The 21,988-nt window shown below is 36.4% G+C and overlaps 1 protein-coding gene across 5 annotated transcripts; it reads right to left on the bottom strand.

Moving 5' to 3' along the window:
• Nucleotides 1-1,340: 1,340 nt before the first annotated feature.
• On the bottom strand, nt 1,341-19,772 carry CNIH4 (cornichon family AMPA receptor auxiliary protein 4). 5 transcript variants are annotated; one of them, XM_007481473.2, is made up of 6 exons: nt 19,159-19,273; nt 17,456-17,524; nt 15,522-15,604; nt 11,093-11,205; nt 4,475-4,615; nt 1,341-1,568 (listed from the first exon to the last, which is right to left on the bottom strand). In XM_007481473.2, exons 4-6 carry the CDS (start codon nt 11,158-11,160, stop codon nt 1,541-1,543), a joined length of 237 nt encoding a protein of 78 aa, XP_007481535.1. In that variant the 5' UTR covers nt 11,161-11,205; nt 15,522-15,604; nt 17,456-17,524; nt 19,159-19,273; the 3' UTR covers nt 1,341-1,540. The 5 variants fall into 5 exon arrangements, with proteins under 5 accessions (XP_007481535.1, XP_001367937.1, XP_007481536.1 ...); XM_001367900.5 differs by lacking the exons at nt 15,522-15,604; nt 19,159-19,273 and adding an exon at nt 19,556-19,772; XM_007481474.2 differs by lacking the exons at nt 15,522-15,604; nt 17,456-17,524 and having other exon boundaries at nt 19,159-19,677.
• Between the last annotated feature and the right edge of the window lie 2,216 nt (nt 19,773-21,988).

Below are 21,988 nucleotides of genomic sequence, written 5' to 3'. Positions count from 1 at the left end.
ACTTTGGACGTTAAAAACCACTGAAATTAATTCAGATTAGCAAAAGGAGGGAGATTAATCTTAAAATTACAAAGAAAAGAGATTTATTTAGAAAGGGGAAGAAAGGAATGAGAGAAGGAAAGTAGCACTTTTTTTTTTAATAGTTCTGTAGTTTTTTACCCAGGAGCAAGACTACAAGGGATAAGATCTCACACACAATAGCTGTAAAGATTGTTTCTGGTCTGCTGGTTGAGGAATTCACCCACCCCTTCATTATCTCTTGCCAGAATACCACTTCCCTAATTGTAGTACTGGATCATTCAGAGTTTTGAGCCAGTGGCAAACACTGCCATGGCTAAATCCAATTTGGGCAAGAGAGTAGAATTAATTCTAGAGTAGAATTAATTTCTTAATGATCACACACACCTTGAGCACATCTGACTATAGATGGTAAAGCCACAACGTATCTCTCAATTGCAAAGATTCACATTGTGACCTAGATTTGGCACATCATGATGATGTAGTTGATTCCCTTTATCAGCTTCAACTGATTGACAGAGTAATGAAATATAATTTCTATGGCATAGTTGTGAAAGTATTAGAGCAGTGGTAAATGCAGCCAGCCAGAACAGTTATTATTTATCTGGCTTCAGACAAACAGTAAAAGGCTTGATTTCAAAATTGATTCCAACTACAATCATCTCCAGTTTACAATTCAATTCGCATCTCCTACCAAATATTCCCACTCTAAAAACATTAAAATATCAGAAAGAAAGAATGCTGGGATTCAATCATTTTGAACCATGACAAATAAACTGAGAATTGGCGAAAGCTATTAAGACTGTATATTTAAGGAATTGGAGAACTGGATGGAGCAGCAATTAATTAAATGTTCTGGATACAAATTTGCCTGCTCTATTTGTACTGTTGTTAACACTACTGCTGGGTAAACGACTTAAATTTTATAACCTCTGTAAGAATTCTGTTGAAATGTCTTTTTTTTAACATTCAGGTGAAAAGAACTTTAGTTGGAAGTCCTATAAATATTAATACATATGAAATACACAAAATTGAAAAGTATAGGGGAAAAAAAGCTGCTACTTTTCTTTTAGCCAGATTGATCCTGACATAGTAAGCTCTGGATTATCACTGTAAATTTAGGGACATTTTTGCTAATCCAAGAAACTTTTCTTGTTATATTTATTTCTTTATTTCTTTGGCTTGCAGTTCTTCAATGATAATACCATTCCTTCAACAAATGACGATTTTCACCACAGAGAAGAGAAGAGATCAAATGGGTGCCTTGATTACATGGGCTAGGGCTGAGGCTGAAAACCACAAATCTACAAAAACTCAATTAGTGTTTTTTAAATACTTTATGTGGTAAAAATACAGCAAAAATAGGTTGTGTTGGTTTTTTTGTTTGTTTGTTTGTTTTGTCCAAAGAGGAAAAAAATATACTGCTTAATGGACACGGTTCTAGGTATGAACTAAACTCATCTCTGGCTCCTCAACTGTTCACTGTAGTGTAAGACTCCAACTTAGGCATCTCCTTCCAGGTTCAGTCATTTATCAAAGCCAGAATCATACTGTAAAGAGAAGAGATTATTGTTAACATGTGTTTAAGGAGGACCTACAAGAGTTGTCCAACCATTACTCTGAACTACACAATGGATTTCCTACTTTGACTCTGTAGAGCTCAACATATAACACTGTTTTGATTAAAAAAATCTGGACCTGAAGTCTTATGCGTAGTGTTTAATATGATTAAATGTAGACTTGGGAGTATGACCTAAACCAATGTAAAAAAGAAAAGGTATTCAGAAACAAATCCTCATAGATGTGAATTAAAAGACAAATGAATTGCTATGGTTACCACATAAATATATGTATATTTATCTTGTTTAACAAGGCAAAAACATTACTCGTGATAATTAAATTCAATAAATATGTGCAAAAGCAAGGCACTGGAGAAGCAAAGATTAAAGATGACAAAAATTCCTACCCTCAAGAGGCTTACAATCTACTAAGAGATAAAATATATACAAATTAAGCATCAGGTACCTAGATTGTCATCTGGTCAAAGGAAATTCTAGAGTTCTAGATTCAAGATAAAGTACTACAAAAAAATATAAGGCAGAAAGGAGAGATTTCAACAGGAGGTACATCAGAAGACGTGAAGAAGGAAACTGCACCTAATCCAGATTTTCAGAGGTAAAGGATTTTAACAGCTTTGGAAGGACTGAATTCAATGTTTTCTGTAAATTCACACTGAGTCTGAACATATGCATGTTTGCATTCAATTCAACATACACTGATATATACAATTGCCTGCTATATACAATCCAATGCATTGTCATAGCTCCCAAGATGTTTGCAAGAAAAGTGTGTGTAGTCTAAGACCCAAAAGGTAAACATTTAACTACAGAGAGTCAGAATTATCCAACTCACTGGGAAAAAATCTATTCCCATGTTTGCTAAAATGAAAGTGAATGAAGCAAGTCTTCAACAGAAAATTTACTTACCCTTTAGTTTTCATTTTTGATACCTGATGGGTTTTATACATATACACATATATATACACACACACATATATATATGACTGGGACAGGGTAAGAAAACTAGAAAGCAATATAGATATTTTTTCTGTCTTACAAAGTAAATTAAAGGGGCAGCTAAGTAGCACAGTGGATAGAAAGCCAGGCCTGAAGAAGGTAGGAGGATCTGGTTTCAAGTCTGACCTCAGACACTTCTAACTGTGTCACTTGGTCCCAAATGCCTAGCCTTTACTGCTCTTCTGTCTTAGAATCTAACAGTTTAAAAAAAACAAAACAAAATAAAACTGTAACAAAGCAAAAAAAGGTGGATAATGAAAAGTAAACCCAATAAACTCTAATTTCAACATAATCTATATCAATAAATAAAAGTGTTAGTAAAGTAACAGGATTTTAGAAAATGGGCATTCTACAATGAAGCATGAGGGCTATGATTTCTAAGCTGTTTTATACAGAGATGGAATTAAATGTTTTAACTCCATCTACTATTAAAAAAAGGGAAAAACACAGGTCAATTTAATTTTTTAAGCTATTAAGAGAAATTCTCCCTTGTGCCTATTTATTAACTAAATTTTAAATGAAACAATTATATGAATAAATTTTTGCTAAGCTTCAACTATATAGAGTACTAGACTTGAATCAGATCTGGGTTCTAATCTCTCCTCTAGTACTTACTTGCTCTGTGAACCCAAACAAATCACTTAATCTCTCTAATCCTCATCTGTAAAATATAGTGCCTACCTCACACATTTTAAGGTTTAAATAAGATCAATGTAAAGTTCATTGCAGACCTTAAAATGCTATTTAAATGCTAGCTATGATTTCTGATGTCCCCAGTGGCCCAAACAATGGCAATTTATAAAACTGCTTATTGCTTCATAGTAATTTAATCATTAAAAATTTGCAGCTGATAAAAGTTTAGTTAAATAAAAGTTTTTCTAACAATTTAAATTTTAACATATACATCAGTCCATCAAGAACCCGTAATTTCATTAACAGTGGAAGTTCTTCTGTTGTTACACATTACAAGTCATTTTCAATTTAAAGTCCCAGAATGTTGACTGAGGCTCAGAAAGATGAATGACTTTCCCCTCAGGTAGCAAATATCAAGAGGCAAAATTCAACCCCAAGAGTTCCCAACTTTAAGTCCAATAATCTAGCCAATATCTAGTTCTAATAGTCTATCTATGCTGTTCCTAATGTACTTCCTTTGTTAACTAAACCTGTGAAAGATACCCAGAGGCAAAAAAAGAACAAGCCCCATAAGCTTTGAAACAATGCCTTATCCTATTTTTCATAAGTCAAAAAGTTTCTCCAAACACACTCATAAGATTTTAGATCATTTCACTCTCTTATCCTAGAGAATGAAGGTAAAAACAGGAAAAGGAAACAAGGAACACAAAGCAAAGTGATTTCATGTTTAAAATTTTGAGAAGAACCATCTACAGTTTCTATAGATGCTTCTATTCAGTTTCTGATGATTCCCTCAAGTTCCCATCACTTCCAATTGCTCACACAAATACAAAAACCTCTCTCAATCTGGATATAATATAATGATCATTTGGAAGCCAGGCAAGCAGGAGTTATCTTGGGGATGCCAAACTGACCCACTGTTGCTCTAGTGCCAGTAGTGCTTAATCTTGTACCAGATTCAGGGGGTTTGTTCATGAAGTGAAAACTCACAGACAGAGGAGCATGAGAATAATGGGTTTAATTGTTAACGTGGATAGAACTTTAAGCATGTTGACAGTTCATTGGTTCCCAAGAGGCTAAGCAAAAGTGGAATATAGATACAATAACAATGATAACTCTACACAGCTAAAATAAATTCAAGTCTCTTTTGCTTTCAGTATCAATGCAAAAATCGTCTGTGCTGTCTTGAACATTAAAGAAGTGGCCTTCCCTGGAATACAGGAAAACTCCTGTGTTATCAGACTTACCTATAAAGGTACATGAAGAAACAAAGTAAGTGAAAACCAAGCTTGATCATGGCTTCCTTCATGTGGGACTTCAATTGCCCTCGGTTGTGTATCTCTGTAGGATCAAAAACTCCCATATTCCCACTTGGCACCATAATGAACCTGGAAGATTAAAGGATAAAAAATGTTCATCACCCTCTGACTAAATCCTACTACTAGGAATATACTGTAAAGAGATTACTAATAGCAAAGTCAATCCTTCTGAACAAAAATATTAACTACCAAAACTATTTGCAATCGAAGAGAATAGGAGGGAAGAAGAGGAAGAAAAGCAGAAACAAACTGTGTACAATGATTATAGAATGACAACAAAATATGGAACTTAATGCCATAAGAAATCAAAATATGAAGACTATAAATAAAATTCTTAAAGTAATGTAAAGAATCCAAACAGTAATATTCTCACTGACAGCAAGTCAATTAAAAGATTTTAAGAACAACTCCATGAAAAAGAATTATTTTTATGGTCATGATTCCTCTAAAAATGAGTCATATAAATAAGGATAATGACTCACATTTCAGTTTTTTAATATGATCAAAGTTGTAAGTGGCTAAACTAATATTCAAATTCAGTCTTAGGCAGGTTGGGATAGTAAATAAAGCACGTGGAGAGGAGAATACCCAAGTTCAAATGCTACTTCACTTTGTACCTGAATTATGCTAAAGACAACACAGCCATCCAATGCAGCTGAGGAAGTCTCCAGGTGTAACAATTTTTCGTGCCACCGGACCCAGGCTTCCAACGCCGAGAGAGTGGGACTGTCTCTGTGCATCGACTTTTCCACTTAAATCTCATTCACACACAAGTGTCTTTGTGCACACTCATCTATCATAGATGAAAACGCACAAAGACAATCGTCATCCTCGGTTACCGAGAGACTATTACTACTACTATATGCCAGGCAAGTCACCTAGTCTCTATGTCTCAATTTCCTTATCTGTAAAATGAATAGCATAATAACACCCACCCCACAAGATTTTAGTGAGGATCAAATGAGATAATATAATTAAATTTTTTTATTTTTTATAAGCCTTAGAGCAGTATATAGTATCAGCTATTATTGTAAATAGACATATATGACAAATGTATATGTGATACATATATATTATACAACACACACACACATATATGTACATATACACTATTTTAACATTTCTATTAACAGTATCACTATCCTGTTCTGTGGCTGTTTTTTCCACCTCAAAATGTGAACATTCCCCAAGTTTTTTGGATGGTTTTTATGATTCCTTCTAATTCTCAATGATATTTTTCTCATTATCCTTCATATACTCCATTTGAAAGAACAGCCTCAGCACCTTGCACAGTAATATAACTTAATAAATTATTGAATTAAACGGAAGGTTTTAAAAAAGGTAAAATGATAAAAATGACATTTTTAAGATTAATATAGCATCAACATAAACATAAAGGAACCATAAACACAAAGGAAAATACAAATACATAAATAAAATAGTTCCTGTCTTCAAAGAACTTACACTCTACTGGAAGGAACCACATGTATACAGGAAATTAAATATAAACCATAGACAGTAATTTCTAAGGCAAGGACAGAAACAACAGGATAAGCTTCCTATAGGATAAAGTACTTGAGATGATCTTTAAAAGAAGCAAAAGATTCTCAGAGGCAGAGGTGAAGAAGAACTACACTCCAAACATGAGGGATGCCACATAATGTGGCATCAAGTATAGAGATTAACAAGTGGACCAATCTGGCCAGAACATAGAATAATGAAGGAGTGTAATAACATATTCTAAGCTTTGAAAGCTGGGCCAGAGCCAAGCTGAGACAAGAGACCTGGAAAGATCAGCTCAAGCCACAGTGAAAAACTAAACAGAAGAGCCTCTATTTTATTCTACACAAAAGAAGGAGCTTCTCCAGCTTCTTCACATTAGCGGATCCATGGCGTAGACTTATCAATTGGAAGCCTGGTAGAAGATGAAACAAAAACAGGAGAGACTAGAGGAAGGAGAACAATCAGAAGGTTATTGTAATAGTCCAAGCAAGAGTTGATGAGGGCCCCAACCGGTGTGACTGAGGCAAAGGTAGACCAAGACAGAGGGAAATTATTTTATTAAAAAATTTGGGAAGAAATGTGTAGAGCTTTTACAGAAATTTACAGCCATTCCTAGACATTCTCAATACATAATAATAGCTGGTCAAACAAGCAAGCCAGCTGACAGGCATGAGAGTCCCAATCACTCCCAAGTCCTTGCATTAGCACAGAAACCTGCCCCAATCAAGATGGATAGAAGGTATAAGTGAGGAAAGGAGACTGCTCTCATATCATCTGGATGGCAGGTGAGCAGAGGTAGTCCAGACTGTAGAGGTAAAAATCAATAAGGCCTGGCAATTATTTAGATGTAGAAAGTGAATAATCAGCCAGTCAACCAGCATTTATGAAACCCCTGGACTAAGCACTGGGGATATAAAGAGAGGCAAAAAAATCCCCAAACTAAAAACAAAAGTAAACAATCCTTGCTTTCAAGAAGCTCATGGTCTGATAAACAAAGATCACTGTTGACAAATGGGATATAGACAAGTTAAGTTGGGAGTAGTCTCAGACAGAAAAAAAAATTAAGATTAAAGACACCTAGGAAAGAGTCAAGAGGATAGATATGGGTTCAGATCTTCAAATCACTATTTCTGTGAGCTCTGGGTAAGTCAAATAAATGACTAACTCCCTGGTCCTGTTTTTCCATCTATAAATTAAGAAGACTAAAATCACTGGCTTCTGAGATCCTTTCCAGATGCAGATCTAGGATCCTAAAACTATCCCTCCCCCACCCAAAAACTTTCTTCTAGTCTAGAGTTCATGTTAGATACTCCCTCAGTCATAGGAGGGCACACCCAGAGGGCACTTGGACTTGGTGCCTCTTCCTCTTCCTGAGAAGAATAACTGTTCTTTGCTAAAGCAGAAGTGTCAAGCAAGCAGTTCAAATTAGATGAAAATGAAACTGAGAAATATTTAACAAAATAAATAAAAATATAATAAAACATAGATGGCATTAATATGTGGCTTTCTCAGTCAATACATAACCTTCAAAGATTAATGTATGGTTTGGTGACTCTCATTTCTATTTGAGTTTGTTACCACTACAGGACTAAGGTCAAACTCCTTCAGCTGGAACTCTACAATGAGTTCATAACCTACCTAGGCAGTTAGGAGGTATAGTAGATAACAGCACTGAACCTGGAGTCAGGAAGACTTCAGTGCAAATTCAGTCTCAATCAGATGTAAGATCTCAGGTGTGAGATACTAGTCAAGTTACTTAACCACTGTCTGCCTGAGTTTCCCCATCTGAAAAATGGGATAGTCATTCTCAGGATGGTTGTGAGGTTAAAATGAGATAATATTTGTAAAGTGTTGGAAACCTTAAAGCCCTATTTAAATAACAGCTATTTACTACCATTCCAGCCTTATCTTCCACTAAATAATATATAAAAATCTGATCTAGACAAACTGTCACAATTTGCGATGTCACAAAATCCTCACTCTCCTGCTTCTGTTCTTTGCCTATGACATACTTAAAACCTATTTACCTTTCAAGGTCCCACTCAAGTGATATGGTTATCTCATTCTCCTCTGGATTCCAATTACTGACAGTTCTACTTATTTAGCAATGAATTGTGTACTCTCTTAGGACATGTATTTCATGCTTGTACTTTTATTTAATTTTCCACATTATTTATATCTTATTTCTAGAAATGAAATCCTTGTGGTCAGGGTCCAAATTTTATAATTTTTCATGTCTCTCAAACAGTGTTCATAGAAGGTATTTAATAAATATTTAATTGATAAATTGAGACAAATTATTTTTAAATGTCCAATGAACTTGAGATCCACAGATGATTTTTATTTAAGTACTAATTTGGAACCTATCCTTCAAATATACCTACTTGCATTTTGTCCTCATGTAATTACAAGGAACCTTTGGACTTGAAAGCTGATGAAATCTAACCATAAGTACAAAGGTAGCTTCAGAGCTCTTAATTTCTTCCATATATACTTCATCTTCCAATAAGATAAGTAGACTCTTGCATGCATTAAGCTCAAGCTTATAACCCTACTTATAAATTGAGATCTAGCACCAAGTTCAAGATGGGTGAATAGATCTATGATATTTTTATAAAAAACACAGTAGAAAAGAAGGGACCAGATCTAAAACATATTATAAGCAGGAACAATCAAAACATTTTGGTACTAGTTAAAAAAAAAAAGAAAAGACCAGTGGAACAAATTAGATAAGCAGGAATCAGAAATAACTAAATTCAATTACCCAGTGTTCAATAAACCAAGAACATAAACTACTTAAGGATTAACTCCCTCTTTGACAAAAACTGGGAAAACTGCTTGGCAAAAAAAGAAAAACTGAATCCAATCATATGCCATAACAAATCCCAAATGGATACCCTTAAAAATTTACCAGGTAACATCATGCACACAAAATTAGGAGAAAAATGGATGGTGCTATCACTAATAATTATAGGTGAGAATTCTTAACCAAACAAATGATAATGGCAACTAAAAATTTAAAATAAATGAGATGAGATGATATTAAAAAGCTTTTGAACAAAGAAAATCAATACAACTAGAATAATGGAAAAGTTTTTACCAAAAAAATCCTTGGTCAGAGTCCAATATCCAAGATGTAAATGGAATTGACATAAATACATAAAAATGAGTCATTCTCCAATGGTTAAGTAGTCAAAAGTTTCAAATGAACAATTCTCAAAATAAGAATTACATACTATTAACAACATGAAATAGCTCTAAAACACTAAATTTTTAAAACTGCAAATCGAAACATCCCTTGGGGTTTTTACCTCACCAGAAAATTCACAAAGATAATAAAAGACAGGCATAGTCAATATCAGAGAGACTGTGGGAAGACAAGCACATTAGTACTCTACTATTGGAGTTCTGATTTAATCCAATGATTCTAGAAAGCAATTTGAAATTATGCTGAAAAATGACAAATGTCCAGACAATTTTGAGCCACAGATGCCACTGATAGAGCCATACACAAAGGAATAGAACAGAATAAAATAGAATAAAAAGCCTTATTTACAGCAAAATATTCATTGCTTTACTTTTTGTAAATAAGAAATAGATAACAAAATACAGTGCATAAACATAATGCAATGCTACTCTGGACAAATAAGAATATAGAGAAGCATGAAAATATTTGAACTGATGCAAAATGAAGTAAGCAGTACCAAAAAATATATACATTACAACATTGCAAATAAATTAAAAAAAAAAAACTGATCACTATCTAATTATGTCAGTTATGCTTGGCCCCAAAAAAGTGATGAGAAAATGTATCCACATTCTCCAGAGAAGTGGATGAATAAGGGTATAAATATTATAAATATTGTCAGACTTGAATTATAAGTGGTTAGTTTTGCAAAAACTGCTCTTAAAAAAAATTTCTTCTTTGTTATAAGCGATGTATCTGAACAAGGGGAGAGAAATCTAAAGAGGATGTCAAAACAAAAGATATTAAATTTTTTTAAGTCCACTTAAGGAATGAAAGGAGTCTTAACAGTAGAAACAATGTAAGTGCAAAGAATGGCCCCTTTAAAATAATAAATCAAAATTCAAGTCAATTCACTGAGGTAAGAAAATTTTTGCTTTATTCAAACCACCTAGATATAAATACAAAAGAAAAAAGTTAAGTTTCCAAAAGCACTAAACTGCTATTATAACAAATGTAGTTTTAAGCATTGTGTTTGTTCTTTTCAAGTTAGAAAGCATTCTCTGTATTTCTAGAACTATGGGGGTATCTACAGTTTGCTATATTTGAACAAAACTATATGTTTAAGTCTAAGCTTTAGTGATTGTCACAGCAATCTAATTTGCATATTTAATATATAATTTGCAATGACCTGTGGGTCATCTGCAGTTCTGACTAATCCATGCCTATAGTTATCAAATGAAACAAAATGCCTAACATTTTCAGTCTTTTGACAATTTTGAGTATGTTTTCCCCTGGAAGAATTAAGGTCTGAAGGAAAGAACATTTTTCAAGTTTAAGATAGCTAAATATTATATTGACTTGAAAAATATTTACACAATACAAATTTATGCTTTTCCCATAGAAAAGAGCCTAGCAAATAGCTTGTTTCCCATTCCAAAGAGAGCAAATCATGAATGTTACACAATTAATAAAGGATCCTCCTTTCATTTACTATGTCATCCAATTAACTCCTTACTAAGAGTAGGCCATAAAAAAAATACAAAAAATGTTTTTGGCATACTTTTAAGGGTGGCTTAGTACACCCTCATTTTTACATGCCAAAATCTTGCCCTAAGGGGTAGCTGGGTGGCTCAGTGGATTGAGAGCCAGGCCCAGAGAAGTGGAGTCCTGGGTTCAAATCAGGCCTCAGATACCTTCCTGGTTGTCTGACTCTGGGCAAGTCACTTAACCCCCATTGCCTAGCCCTTACCAGTCGTCTGCCTTGGAACCAATACCCAGTATGGATTCTAAGACATAAGGTATGGGTTTAAAAAAAAATCTTGTCTTAATAAGATAACTAAATATATTGTACTCACCGATATATATTCCAGGTAGCAACAGGCAAATTGAGGAGAAAGATGAACCAGTGCAATGAAATAAGCATTAATACAGTAACAATAGTGTGGCCAATCAATTCTGGTACCACCCACTGAAAAGAAAGGAGACACATTTTACTCTTTGTTCATACTGCTTGCAGCCAAATCTATGAATGTATAAAACCTCTATACTAGGACAGCTAGGTGGCTCAGTGGATAGAGAAACAGGCCTGGAGTTGGGAGATCCTGGGTTAAAACCTGGCCTCAGAAACTTCCTAGCTGTATAACCCTGGGCAAGTCATTTTGCCTAGCCCTTAGTCCTCTTCTGCCTTGGAACTAATATTCAGTATTAATTCTAAAATGGAAGGTCTGGGTTAAAAAAACAAAGAAAAGAACCTCCATTCTGTTTGGTATTGGGACTTTACCCAAGGGCAGATGCCTCAGATATGCAAGTAGCTTCACCTGCCTATGAAACCAATTTATTGCCTGTGTGACCAATTCAAGAATGTTTTAAATGATATACATAAATTTCATGTTTGATTTTATTACACAGATGGAAAACTTCAATTAGGAGAGGGGATCTGGTTTACAAATTAGGACACTACAGTTGGAGAGGGAATGGGGACTGCGATTTTTATGGCATTGGGAGATCCTGGTGAGAAATGTCTACTAATCCAAGCCAGACAGCACCTTCTTTACAACTTCTTGTTTTTTTGTTTTAAAACCCTTACCTCCATCTTGGAATTGATACCAAGTGTCAGTTCCAAGACAGAAGATGGATAAAGTCTAGGCAATTAGGGTCAAGTTACCTGCCCAGCGTCACACAGCTAGAAAATAACTGAGGTGATAATCTGAACCCAGGACCTCCTGTATCAAGGCCTGGGTTCTCTATCCACTGAACCACCCAGCTGCCCCACAACTCCTAGTTTTACTTTTAATTTACCAAGAGCAGTGGTATAGAACCAAAATCCACTAATCCATATATAAGGTTCCCTGCAGTTGCAGAATGACTTAAGTTTTAAAATGTGATATTATTTATGCTTTATTATATTTTTAATTCATTTATTAAATGTCTCAGTTCCATTTTAATCTGATTCTGATGAACTCTGGCCCCATATTGGCTGCCTCTGGCCTAGAGCACTGTGATGTAACTTTTCCAAGTTCACACAATGTGGATGTGTCAAAGGTGAGACCTGAACCCAGGTGGTCCTGGTCCCAATGACAGCTCTCTATCCAGTGACCACCATTCAACTCAAGGAAAAATTTGAACCTAAATAAGGTTTACAGTCAATACTTGGAAGGAGAGGGTACAGGAGGGCCAGGATTTAAATTTAATATTACATTCTTCTGGAGGCAGCTAGATGGCTCAGTGGTTTGAGATCCAGGCCTATAGATGGAGTTCCTAGATTCAACACACTTCCTAGCTGTGTGACCCTGGGCAAGTCATTTATCTAGTCATTATTACTCTTTTGCCTGAAAATTGCATTATTACATTAACATGGCAACACACTTTTGGTATCTTTTTCTTTTCATTTATAACTCTATTTCTCATGCATTTACCATTGAGGTTGGGTTCTCAATGGGGAAAAGGAAGGATAGGAGACGCAAAAACAGAAGAATCTAATAAAATGTTTTCTATTTACTTATGTTTTAGAAATTTTTTTTAAAGCTAAACAAATGGGAATACCAAAATAACTCCCAATCAGCCAGATCCTTCCACTGGGTAAGTTAATCCTTAGGGACAAACCATAAGATACTTGATCCTTTCACATTTTCTGAAAGTATATTCAAATTTTCAGACCACTAATAAATCTATAATCCAGTTCAGCAGGTGGCAACATTTATTTATACTAGTTTTATTTCCTTTTCTTTATGCAGGGTCACTAAACTGGTAGATCAGGGGAATGCTGTTTAGCTAGTCTTTAGCAAAGTACTTTAATACATATCTCATGCTATTCTTAGGAAAACGATGGAGAGATATAGACTAGGTGTCTACCTAGTTATATGGATTTTGAACTGGTTTAAAGGAAGGACTGAAAGGATAGTCACTAATCATTTGATATCAACTTGTACAGAACTCTCTAATGGAATTCCAAGGAATCTATGGTTGGCTGTGGGCTACTTAAGATCCTTAATGAATGGTGTAATGGAAGATATAAGTGGCATCTTTATCAAATTTGCAGATGATACAAATTAGAAGAGACAGCTAGAAGAGACAATAGAAGATCTTATCTTCTTTGTCTGAATTCAATAAAATAAAATGTAATGAGGATAAATATATATAGTCGTATATATGGGTTCAAAAAAAGTAACTTCAAAAATATAACACAGCAACTCATCTGAAAAACAGCTAGGAGTTTGAGGGGTCTGCAAATATCATGACTTAAAAGTATGATGTCACTATCAAAAAAAGTAATGTGATCTTAAGCTGCATTAAGATGGGCACATATTCCATAACACAGAGAAGACTGTCCATATTTACTCTACCATGGTCAGATATCTGGAATATTTCTAGGTACCAAAATTTAGGAAGGGCATTGATAGGCCAGTGAGTGTCCAAGGAAGACAACCAGGAGGGTGAAGGAACTAAAGACCATAAAATATGAAGACTGATTGAAGAAAATAAGAATGTTTAGCCAGAAGAATAGAAAATTTATGGGAAAGGGAAAATAAATAAAGCTTTCTTCATGTATCTGAAGGTTTGTAAAGAGGAAGAGGGATTAGACTTGTTCAGTTTGGTTTCAGTGAGCAAAACTAGGAAGAATGGGTAGAAGTTGTTAAAAGGCAAATTTGATATCAATAAGAAATTCCTTATGATTAAGAACTGCCCAAAAGTAAAATGGACAGACTTGGTAGGTTGTAGGGTCCTCCTTATCCAATGTGTTATGGTAGTTGCTTGATTTTTCCAACAATGAGTTGGAGTACATGGTTTCCAGAGTCCCCTCTAATTCTGAAGTTCTGTCATGAATTCTTGACAGAGTGCCAGAAGAATAGAATCCCATCTTAGGAAGTTAATGTGACAGCATTAGCAACAACAAAAAGGATAGGAGATGTGGTCAGGGAAAAACAGATGGAGGTGATGCTGCTGCTGCTGCTGCTGCTGCTGCTACTACTGCTGCTGCTGCTACTATTAACAGCATCCCTATATGTAGGCAGAATAAGAAAATAGCTCACTACCAGAGCCAATATTACTCTTGGCCCTAACCTTAGGGATCAAGTGCCATCATCAGTTCCAAAAGAGCTGTGGGCTCATGACACAAGCCACTAGAGCATACTCTGGTAGGGGAACTCTAGGCAAAGCAATTTCATAAAATTCTCATTAAAATCAAAAGGATTGTCAAATTGTAAAAAAGTATATCCATGCTGTAATTAGTTAATAACACTCTAGAGAACTGCCAATGTTTAGATGTCTCTAAAATTACTTAAACCAGGGGTTCTTAATCTTTTTTTATGTCACAGACCCCTTTGGCAGTCTGGTGAAGCCTTTGGACCCCTTCTCAGAGTCATTTTATTAAGGAAATCAATTTCCTGAAATACAGTTATCCAAAAAAAAAAAGGTCATAAAACAAGTTCACAGACCCTGGACTTAAATGGATGGCAAGGAATAACCCTCTCAAGAAATTGGTTTGGGTTTTTTTTTTTTTCAGTTTTAAGAAGTAAACCCATAAAACATCCAATTCATGGGGTGGCAGCCAGGTGGCTCAGTGGATTGAGAGCCAGGCCTAGAGATAGCAGGTCCTAGGTTCAAATCTGGCCTCAAACACTTCCTAGCTGTGTGACCCTGGGCAAGTAACTTAACACCCACTGCCTAGCCCTTACTGCTTTTTGGCCTTGGAACCAATACATAATATTGATTCTAAGACAGAAAGTAAGACAGTAATTGTTTAACTTGGCTAAATTCAATTAATTCAATTCAAATATTTTTACCAAAATAAAATTCTGACTAAGTTAAAGGTGAGATTGCCTCAACTACCTGAAACTAATCTTTTAAACAAAAATACCCACTATTTTGGTCTGACTATAAACTGAATTTTCCCCCCAAAATCTGGCTTATATACACTCAGAGTGTGGCCAATAAACTGCAATGAGCTGATAAATGTTTAATAAGGAGGATGATAGAATATGCATGATACATTTCTAAACTTAATCTGCATTATTAACATATTCTCCTTTCTTAAGTCTAGACAATCAATAAAACAATCAATCAAGTCTTGATTTGTTTTGTTTGCCAATTTGAGATGTGAACACTCACAGTGAACATTTTAAAAATGGACTGTAGCTGGTTCAGGCTGATTCTTACCATCCTTACCTATAAGTGTTATTTTTCATTGTGTGTACATGTGTGGGTATATACATACTTCCTTTCAAAGAGGTATCATAATAGTAATATGTCTTAGAAAGTGATTGCCCTTTCAATTATCATCCTCACCCAGGGAAGATGTGAGACTCCAAGATGAAAGAAACAGACTTGAGAAAGAGAGCAGCTCTCCACAGGTAGGTACTTTGCCTTTGCTGCAACAGTGATGGGAAAGGGAAGGGGGAAAAAAGGAGGAGCTTAAGAGACAGATTTTTTCATGTCAAACATTCTTAATGGTGTTTTATTACATCAAGTATTGTGAGATATCAGAACTAATCAAATCTCTGAGATGGATGGAAACTCTGATGTCATCTGGACCCCAGATAATCTCTTACACACAAGAATAGCCCTGACAAACGGTCATTCAGCCTCTGCTTGAACTCTTCCAGTGACAAGCACTGGCTTTGGAATTGCACAGCCTGAGTTTAATCCAGGTTGTGCCTCTTTCTACTTGTGTGATCCTGGGTAAATCACTTTACTCTAAGTCTCAGTTCTTCCTTTGTAAAATGAGGACTAGATTAAATGGCCTTTGCAATCTCTTGCAACTTTAAAGTCATGATCATGTTATTAACTGCCTTTTGAATTGGGCCATTATATTTTTGGCCAACCTTGACTGTTAACGAGTTCTTTATTATGAAATGAAATGTCTTGTAACTAGGATCCATTGTTTTAGTTCTGCCTCTGGAGCTACATGGAGTAAACTCTAATCCCCCTCCCACATAACAATCCTTCAAATACATGAGGTCAGATAATTTTGTCATCAAATCTGCTCTTCTCCAGGCTAAACAACTCTAGTTGCTTCAACCAATCCTCCTCTGACCTGGTTTCAAGTCCCTTTGCATCACAGATAATTTCCATCTTGTTCAATGTCCCTCTTAAAATGTGTCATCTAGAAATGAATATACTAAATAACACATGTGATCTGACTAGCAGAGAGTACAGGGGTACAAATACCTTCTTCATTCTGGGAAATACATTTCTAATCATATAAACTAAAGTCATGTTAGAATTTTTCAGAAGATAAACCATACTGTTGACTCTAATTGAGTTTAGTCAACTAAAACCCCCAAGACTTTTTCATAAGAACTACTGTTAAGTCACATCTCTTTCATCCCATATTTATAGTTAACTTTTGAATCTTAGAAAGACAGCCTAGTGTAATAAAAAAAATTGTCATATTGGGGGTGCAAGCAGAGTTTAAACCCTTATCTAAGGATCAATTCTAAGGCAGAAGAATAGTAAGGGCTAGGCAATTAGGTTAAGTGACTTACCCAGGGTCACACAGCTTTTGGAAGCATCTGAGGACAAATCTAAATTGAGGTCCTTCCAACTCCAGGCCTCACACACTATCCACTGTGCTACTTAGCTGTCCTCATTTTTTTTAAACCATTACTTTTTGTCTTGGTACCAATTCTAAGACAGAAGAATGTCAAGGCAAAGCAGTCAGGGTTAAGTAATTTGCCCAGGCTCACACAGCTAGGATGGACTACAATATTTCTGAGGTCCTTTCAAATTCTTAAATGCCATCATTCTTTGAAAAGCTAAGTATGCTTTCTTACTACCTAGTTACTTAACTCAAGTTTCAATTTCTTCCACCAAGTTCACCCTACCAGTATCAGTTTGTGGATCATTTTCCTCAACTGAGAAAGCAGAAGCAAAATAACTGGGTATTTCATTTACCTTCTCTTTCTCATTTGGTAGCATTATAATTATACTACCTGCCTCAAGACATAGACTCAGCCCTTCCCTGGTAACTTTACATCAAATATACTTTTTTAAATTCTTTATTGTTCTTGGAATTTTTTTTTTATTCTGAAAGCCTTAGTTCATTCTGGCTACCTGTCTTACTGATATTGTTTTTAATATATTTTCTCCATAATGCAAACTTAAAGAACAATATGTATTCTAAAATCAACTGTTCCCTTTCATTGGTGAAAGATATTGAGAGCTAACTATAATTCCTATTGGCTAGAATATTAGAAGATAAGTTATTTTTTTAATCTTACCTTGTTTAATTTTGAACAACAAGACCTAGCATTGATGTAGTCACATTCTAAATCAGATAATGTGATTATCTGAAAACCAAGATAAGGAACCATTAAATTTGTACTCTAATAATATAATGATTTCATTTTAAAGCCTTAGAAAATGGCTAAGTATATAATCCACATTGCTCAAAGACAGAATGGAGTTTGAATTTATAAAAATTGCTATATCCTTACCAAAGTATATCAAAGTTGGATTATTAAAACAACTTGCATTTTTCATTTGTTACCCCTGTTCCCTTTTCAATTAATGATATTCCTGGATAGCCTACTCACTGTTTCTATATCTGAGTCTCCTAAATGTTACATAACATGAAAAACAGGGAGAGGAATAACAAGATCCAAAATGAAATTATAAAAGTAGTAAAGTAACATCTACTTTAAAAATTAAAAAACAAATGGGATTATTCTGCCTACATTTCCTCAATGCCCTTTTTTCCTTAACCTCCAACAATCTAGCTTTCATGCTTACCATTCTAAAGAAAAGTGATAAGTACTATAAATTACAAACATTCTTAGGACAGTTTTGCTTAATTGCTTTGGGGGAAAAGCACTTTGGAGGGGAGTTTGTTTTATTCATTGTTGGAGTTTGGGGCTTGTCTTGTATCAAAAAAAATTACAGATTTTAAAAGAATTTTAAAACTGTTTTAAACTAACCAAAAAATAACAAAGGAAAAAGCTAACAAACTGAAGGTTTGATTCTGTCTGGACAACAGGGATTCTTAATCTAGGGTCCATGGAATTTAAAATATATATTTTTTGTTAACTATATTTCAAGAGAAATGATTTTCTTTCCAATTCTATGCATTTAAAAACATTATTCTGAGAAAGGGTCCAGCTATATCAACAGACTGACAAAGAGGTTCATGACCCAAAAAAGGTTAAAAATCCATGATCTAAACTCACAAGTTTAAAAAAAGTGAGAAGGAATATTAACTTCTAAACCATTCATTAATCTATTCAACAATTACTGAATAGGTAACTTATTTTCAAGATACTAAGCACTATAAAATAGAAAGCAGATCTAGTTTAACTTTAATCACAATGTGGTGTTCCATTATTATGCAATACTGTTAATAAAACTGAATGGTGTATAAACCCTGAGATAAGAGTTGCCGGTTTCTTTTCTGCCCTAAAGTGCCACTTAGCTAGTGTTGAGCTTCAGCTTTCTGCTTTGCATGGACACAGTATAAATACTGTAACAAGAATATATAAGAAATCTTCAGGAAACTTGTAGCCAACATCAAATAGGCCCGAAAAACTTAAGAATAAGAGTTTCACATTTTAGGGAACTACAAAAAGAAGTTACAAAAAAGATAGGAGCGGTTTAACTAACACTATAGATCTGCAATCTCCTCAAAACTGACTTTTCAAGAAGTTTTAACATAAAATATCCAGAAAAAGGATGCTATTCAAAAAAAGGTTCTCCAGTGGAAAATGAGCCCAGTCTAAATTGGGGCATGAAATGCCTGGCCTGCAACATTCCGAAGAACAAAGGAGGACGAAGGAATAAGAGGGCTCCCTAGCTCCGGACCCGCCACAGTGGGGGGAGGCTGGGGTCTCATCCGGAATCACACTGAATCCCTGTGCCCACGTTGCCTGACCGAGGGCTGCTGGATTATTCTTTCCGGGGGAAAAAAAAAAGCTCCTAGGAAAAGCCTAACCTTCCTCCAAGAAGAGCGCGGAGGGACGGACCAAGGTAATGAATCATCCTCGGCTGAGCTGCACCTTTGGCTTGGGCAGGAAGGGGGCCCAGCCGGGGAGACACCCCAGTCTCCCCAACAGAGGCCTGAATAACAGAATCTGAGCAGCGGCTCCCATAGTTCCTGCGCCCGACACACCCACCCCTGACCCCCAGTCCGCCTCGCTCTCGACGGAGTTCCTGGCCCGCGTGCACCCCGGTTCCGCGGCGGCCCCCCCACTTTCCCCGCCCGCACCCGCTCAGCCCCGAGTTTAGGGCTCCCCGCTGCCCAGGCCTGAGGCCCGCCACGCCACGCCACGCCACGCCCGAAGGCTGCGGACGGAATCCCGGCCAGGACAGCCGACTAGAGGCAAGGATACAAAATAGACGGAAAGGAAGATGAGGGCGCAGCAATCGATGAGCGAGAAGACGAAAACCACCGCCTCCATCCTTCGGCGCCTTCGTCGCCGTCAGTTCCGCCAAACCGGCTACCGTCCGCGGAACCGCCCACCGACGGCCTCCCCCGCGCCGTTGAATGCCGGGAGTGGTAGTCCGTAGTGTGTCGATCCCTTACGGGCTTTGGCTCCGAGGCGGCTCCGACTGCATGCTGGGAAGCTCAGGGTTTTCAGCGCTTTAGGTAGTTTTCCACCCCTCTTCGGTTCCACAACTTTTATTAAGCCCCAGTTAGGGGCCGGACTCGCCCCTGATTAAATACTGAGTAGAAAAACCACAGCCTCTGGCCTCGAGATAATTCCCAAAGGAATGCAGTCCGGGCATTCAAGCCCCAAGTATTTCATAGAGGCCAAATCTGCTTTGGAAGAGTACCCTTTTCTAGACATTTTATGTTTAAAAAAAAATTCTCGAAAAGGCAGTTTTGAAGAAACAAGTAAGAATCTTGGTGGAAGCTAAGTGGGGTAGAATAAAGTCAGGATCTGGAGACCTAGGACCTGGGTCTGAATGACTACCTCATCACTTTTGTGACCTTGAGCAAGTGGATTCTCCTCTCTGGACCTCAGTGACTTCTTCAGTAAAATGAGGGCGGTGGATTAAATGACCCCTACGGCCATTTTCAAACTCTAAACCTGTGACACTGTAGCTAAAGACTACATGTATTAACATGACTCCTGATCTAAATAAAAAATCTCACTGCTAATTACCACATCTATTAGTCAAAGTATGTGTACATGTGTGTATATATACACACATACCGAGTATTCACCACCTAGTGGAATCATCCTCTACTCCCCATTATCTAGTTAGTTACTAGTTAACTTTAATTCAACAAAAACAAACACAAAGGTTTAGTTATACGAATAACAGGAAACGAAAAAGAGATGAAGTTATAGATCCAGATCTATCATATCTATACGGATCTGTAACAGTGAATCTATTCATTAAAATTGTGTGTTTTGGGGTTGTTTTGTTTGTTTTTGAGGTGCATCCTTGTATTCAATTTTTGGCAAAGGTCCAAGCAAAAAGGCTTAATCTTGCACTTACAGTGGACAGTGGGAGGAGCCAGGAGAGAAAGTAGCTTTTGCTTTTGCTTTTGCTTTCTACCCTAACCTATCACACCAGGTCAGAGAATTGACACTTCTGAGAATTGACACTGTTCTTTTGGCTGAGAAACTTCCTTTTCTTCTCTTCTGTGTTTTTAATGTTTAATTGACATTCTTCCCTCTCTTTTTTTTTCCATCACTATCACTACCTACTGATTCCTCCTTCTAATCAATCCTCCCTTTCCCACCAAAAATTAAAGCCTTCCCTTCTCACAAGTACAGTCAAGAAAAACAAAGTGTTTCCCTAGTCCATCACCTCTCTGCCAAGAGGTAGAAGACATTCTTCTGCAGTCATGATTGATAAGTGATCAGTGTTCCTAAGTCTTTCAAAGATATATTCCTTTAAACTATTATAGTGTGGGGAATGAAATAAAACCACCACCCACCCAAATTATAATTACAAACCTGGAGTCTGAGAGTGAATGGTAAAAGATGCAGTTTTTATTCTTACTCATGAGTAAGGGGGCACATCCTCATGGCAATGCCCAATGCATGGGTGCAGATACAAGCATTTTATATATTCCTGATATAGACCCCCACCTCCTCTGTCTGAAACCCTGGGGGTCCAACTTACAATCTGGAGGAAGCAGGATGGTGGGGTATGGAATGATAGTTATGTCCTTAGGAGGACTCCTGTGGCTCCTAACCATCAGAGATAAGCAAAGTGGTTTGCCTTCTTGAGATAAAAGGCCTTCCAACTCACTGGACCTGTGGCAATAACAAAATATCCTTGAGGTCTTATTTTGAAACCCTAAGAAGGTTTCCATTCCCTAATGGGGTCTAGAGTGAAGTTCCCCATGAGAAGAACAAATTAATTCTTTTCTCTCCACACAGTAGTTATATCATAAATTGGTCTGCTTCTATCCACTTCACTCTATCAGTTCCTATGACTTCCCACATTTCTCTCCTTTTTGTCATTTCTTCTGCAATAATGTTCCATTGTAGGCAAATAAACAGATGGAGAGAGACAGACATAGTGACAGAGACATCATTTGTCAGACTCTTAACTATGGGCCAGACAGTGTGCCAAGTGCTGTGGATACTAATAGAAGCAGATATACCCTCACCTCAGAGAGCTCACATTCTCATGGTGGAAGCCAACACATAAATAAGAACTGGAAAGAAAAAGGTAGGGTGGCATGACAAGGAAATCTAAGGAAGATGCATGAATTACTGTGCCCCTGCAATTTAAGGCCAAAAAAAATAAAAATAAAAAAAATTTTAAAAACCTCTCACCTTTCAGGATCTGTGAGCCAG

The sequence above is a fragment of the Monodelphis domestica genome, chromosome 2, assembly GCF_027887165.1.
Source record: "Monodelphis domestica isolate mMonDom1 chromosome 2, mMonDom1.pri, whole genome shotgun sequence".
Lineage (NCBI taxonomy): Eukaryota > Metazoa > Chordata > Mammalia > Didelphimorphia > Didelphidae > Monodelphis > Monodelphis domestica.
The sequence above is the reverse complement of the archived record's forward strand: the minus strand, read 5'-3'. Positions and strand labels throughout refer to the sequence as shown.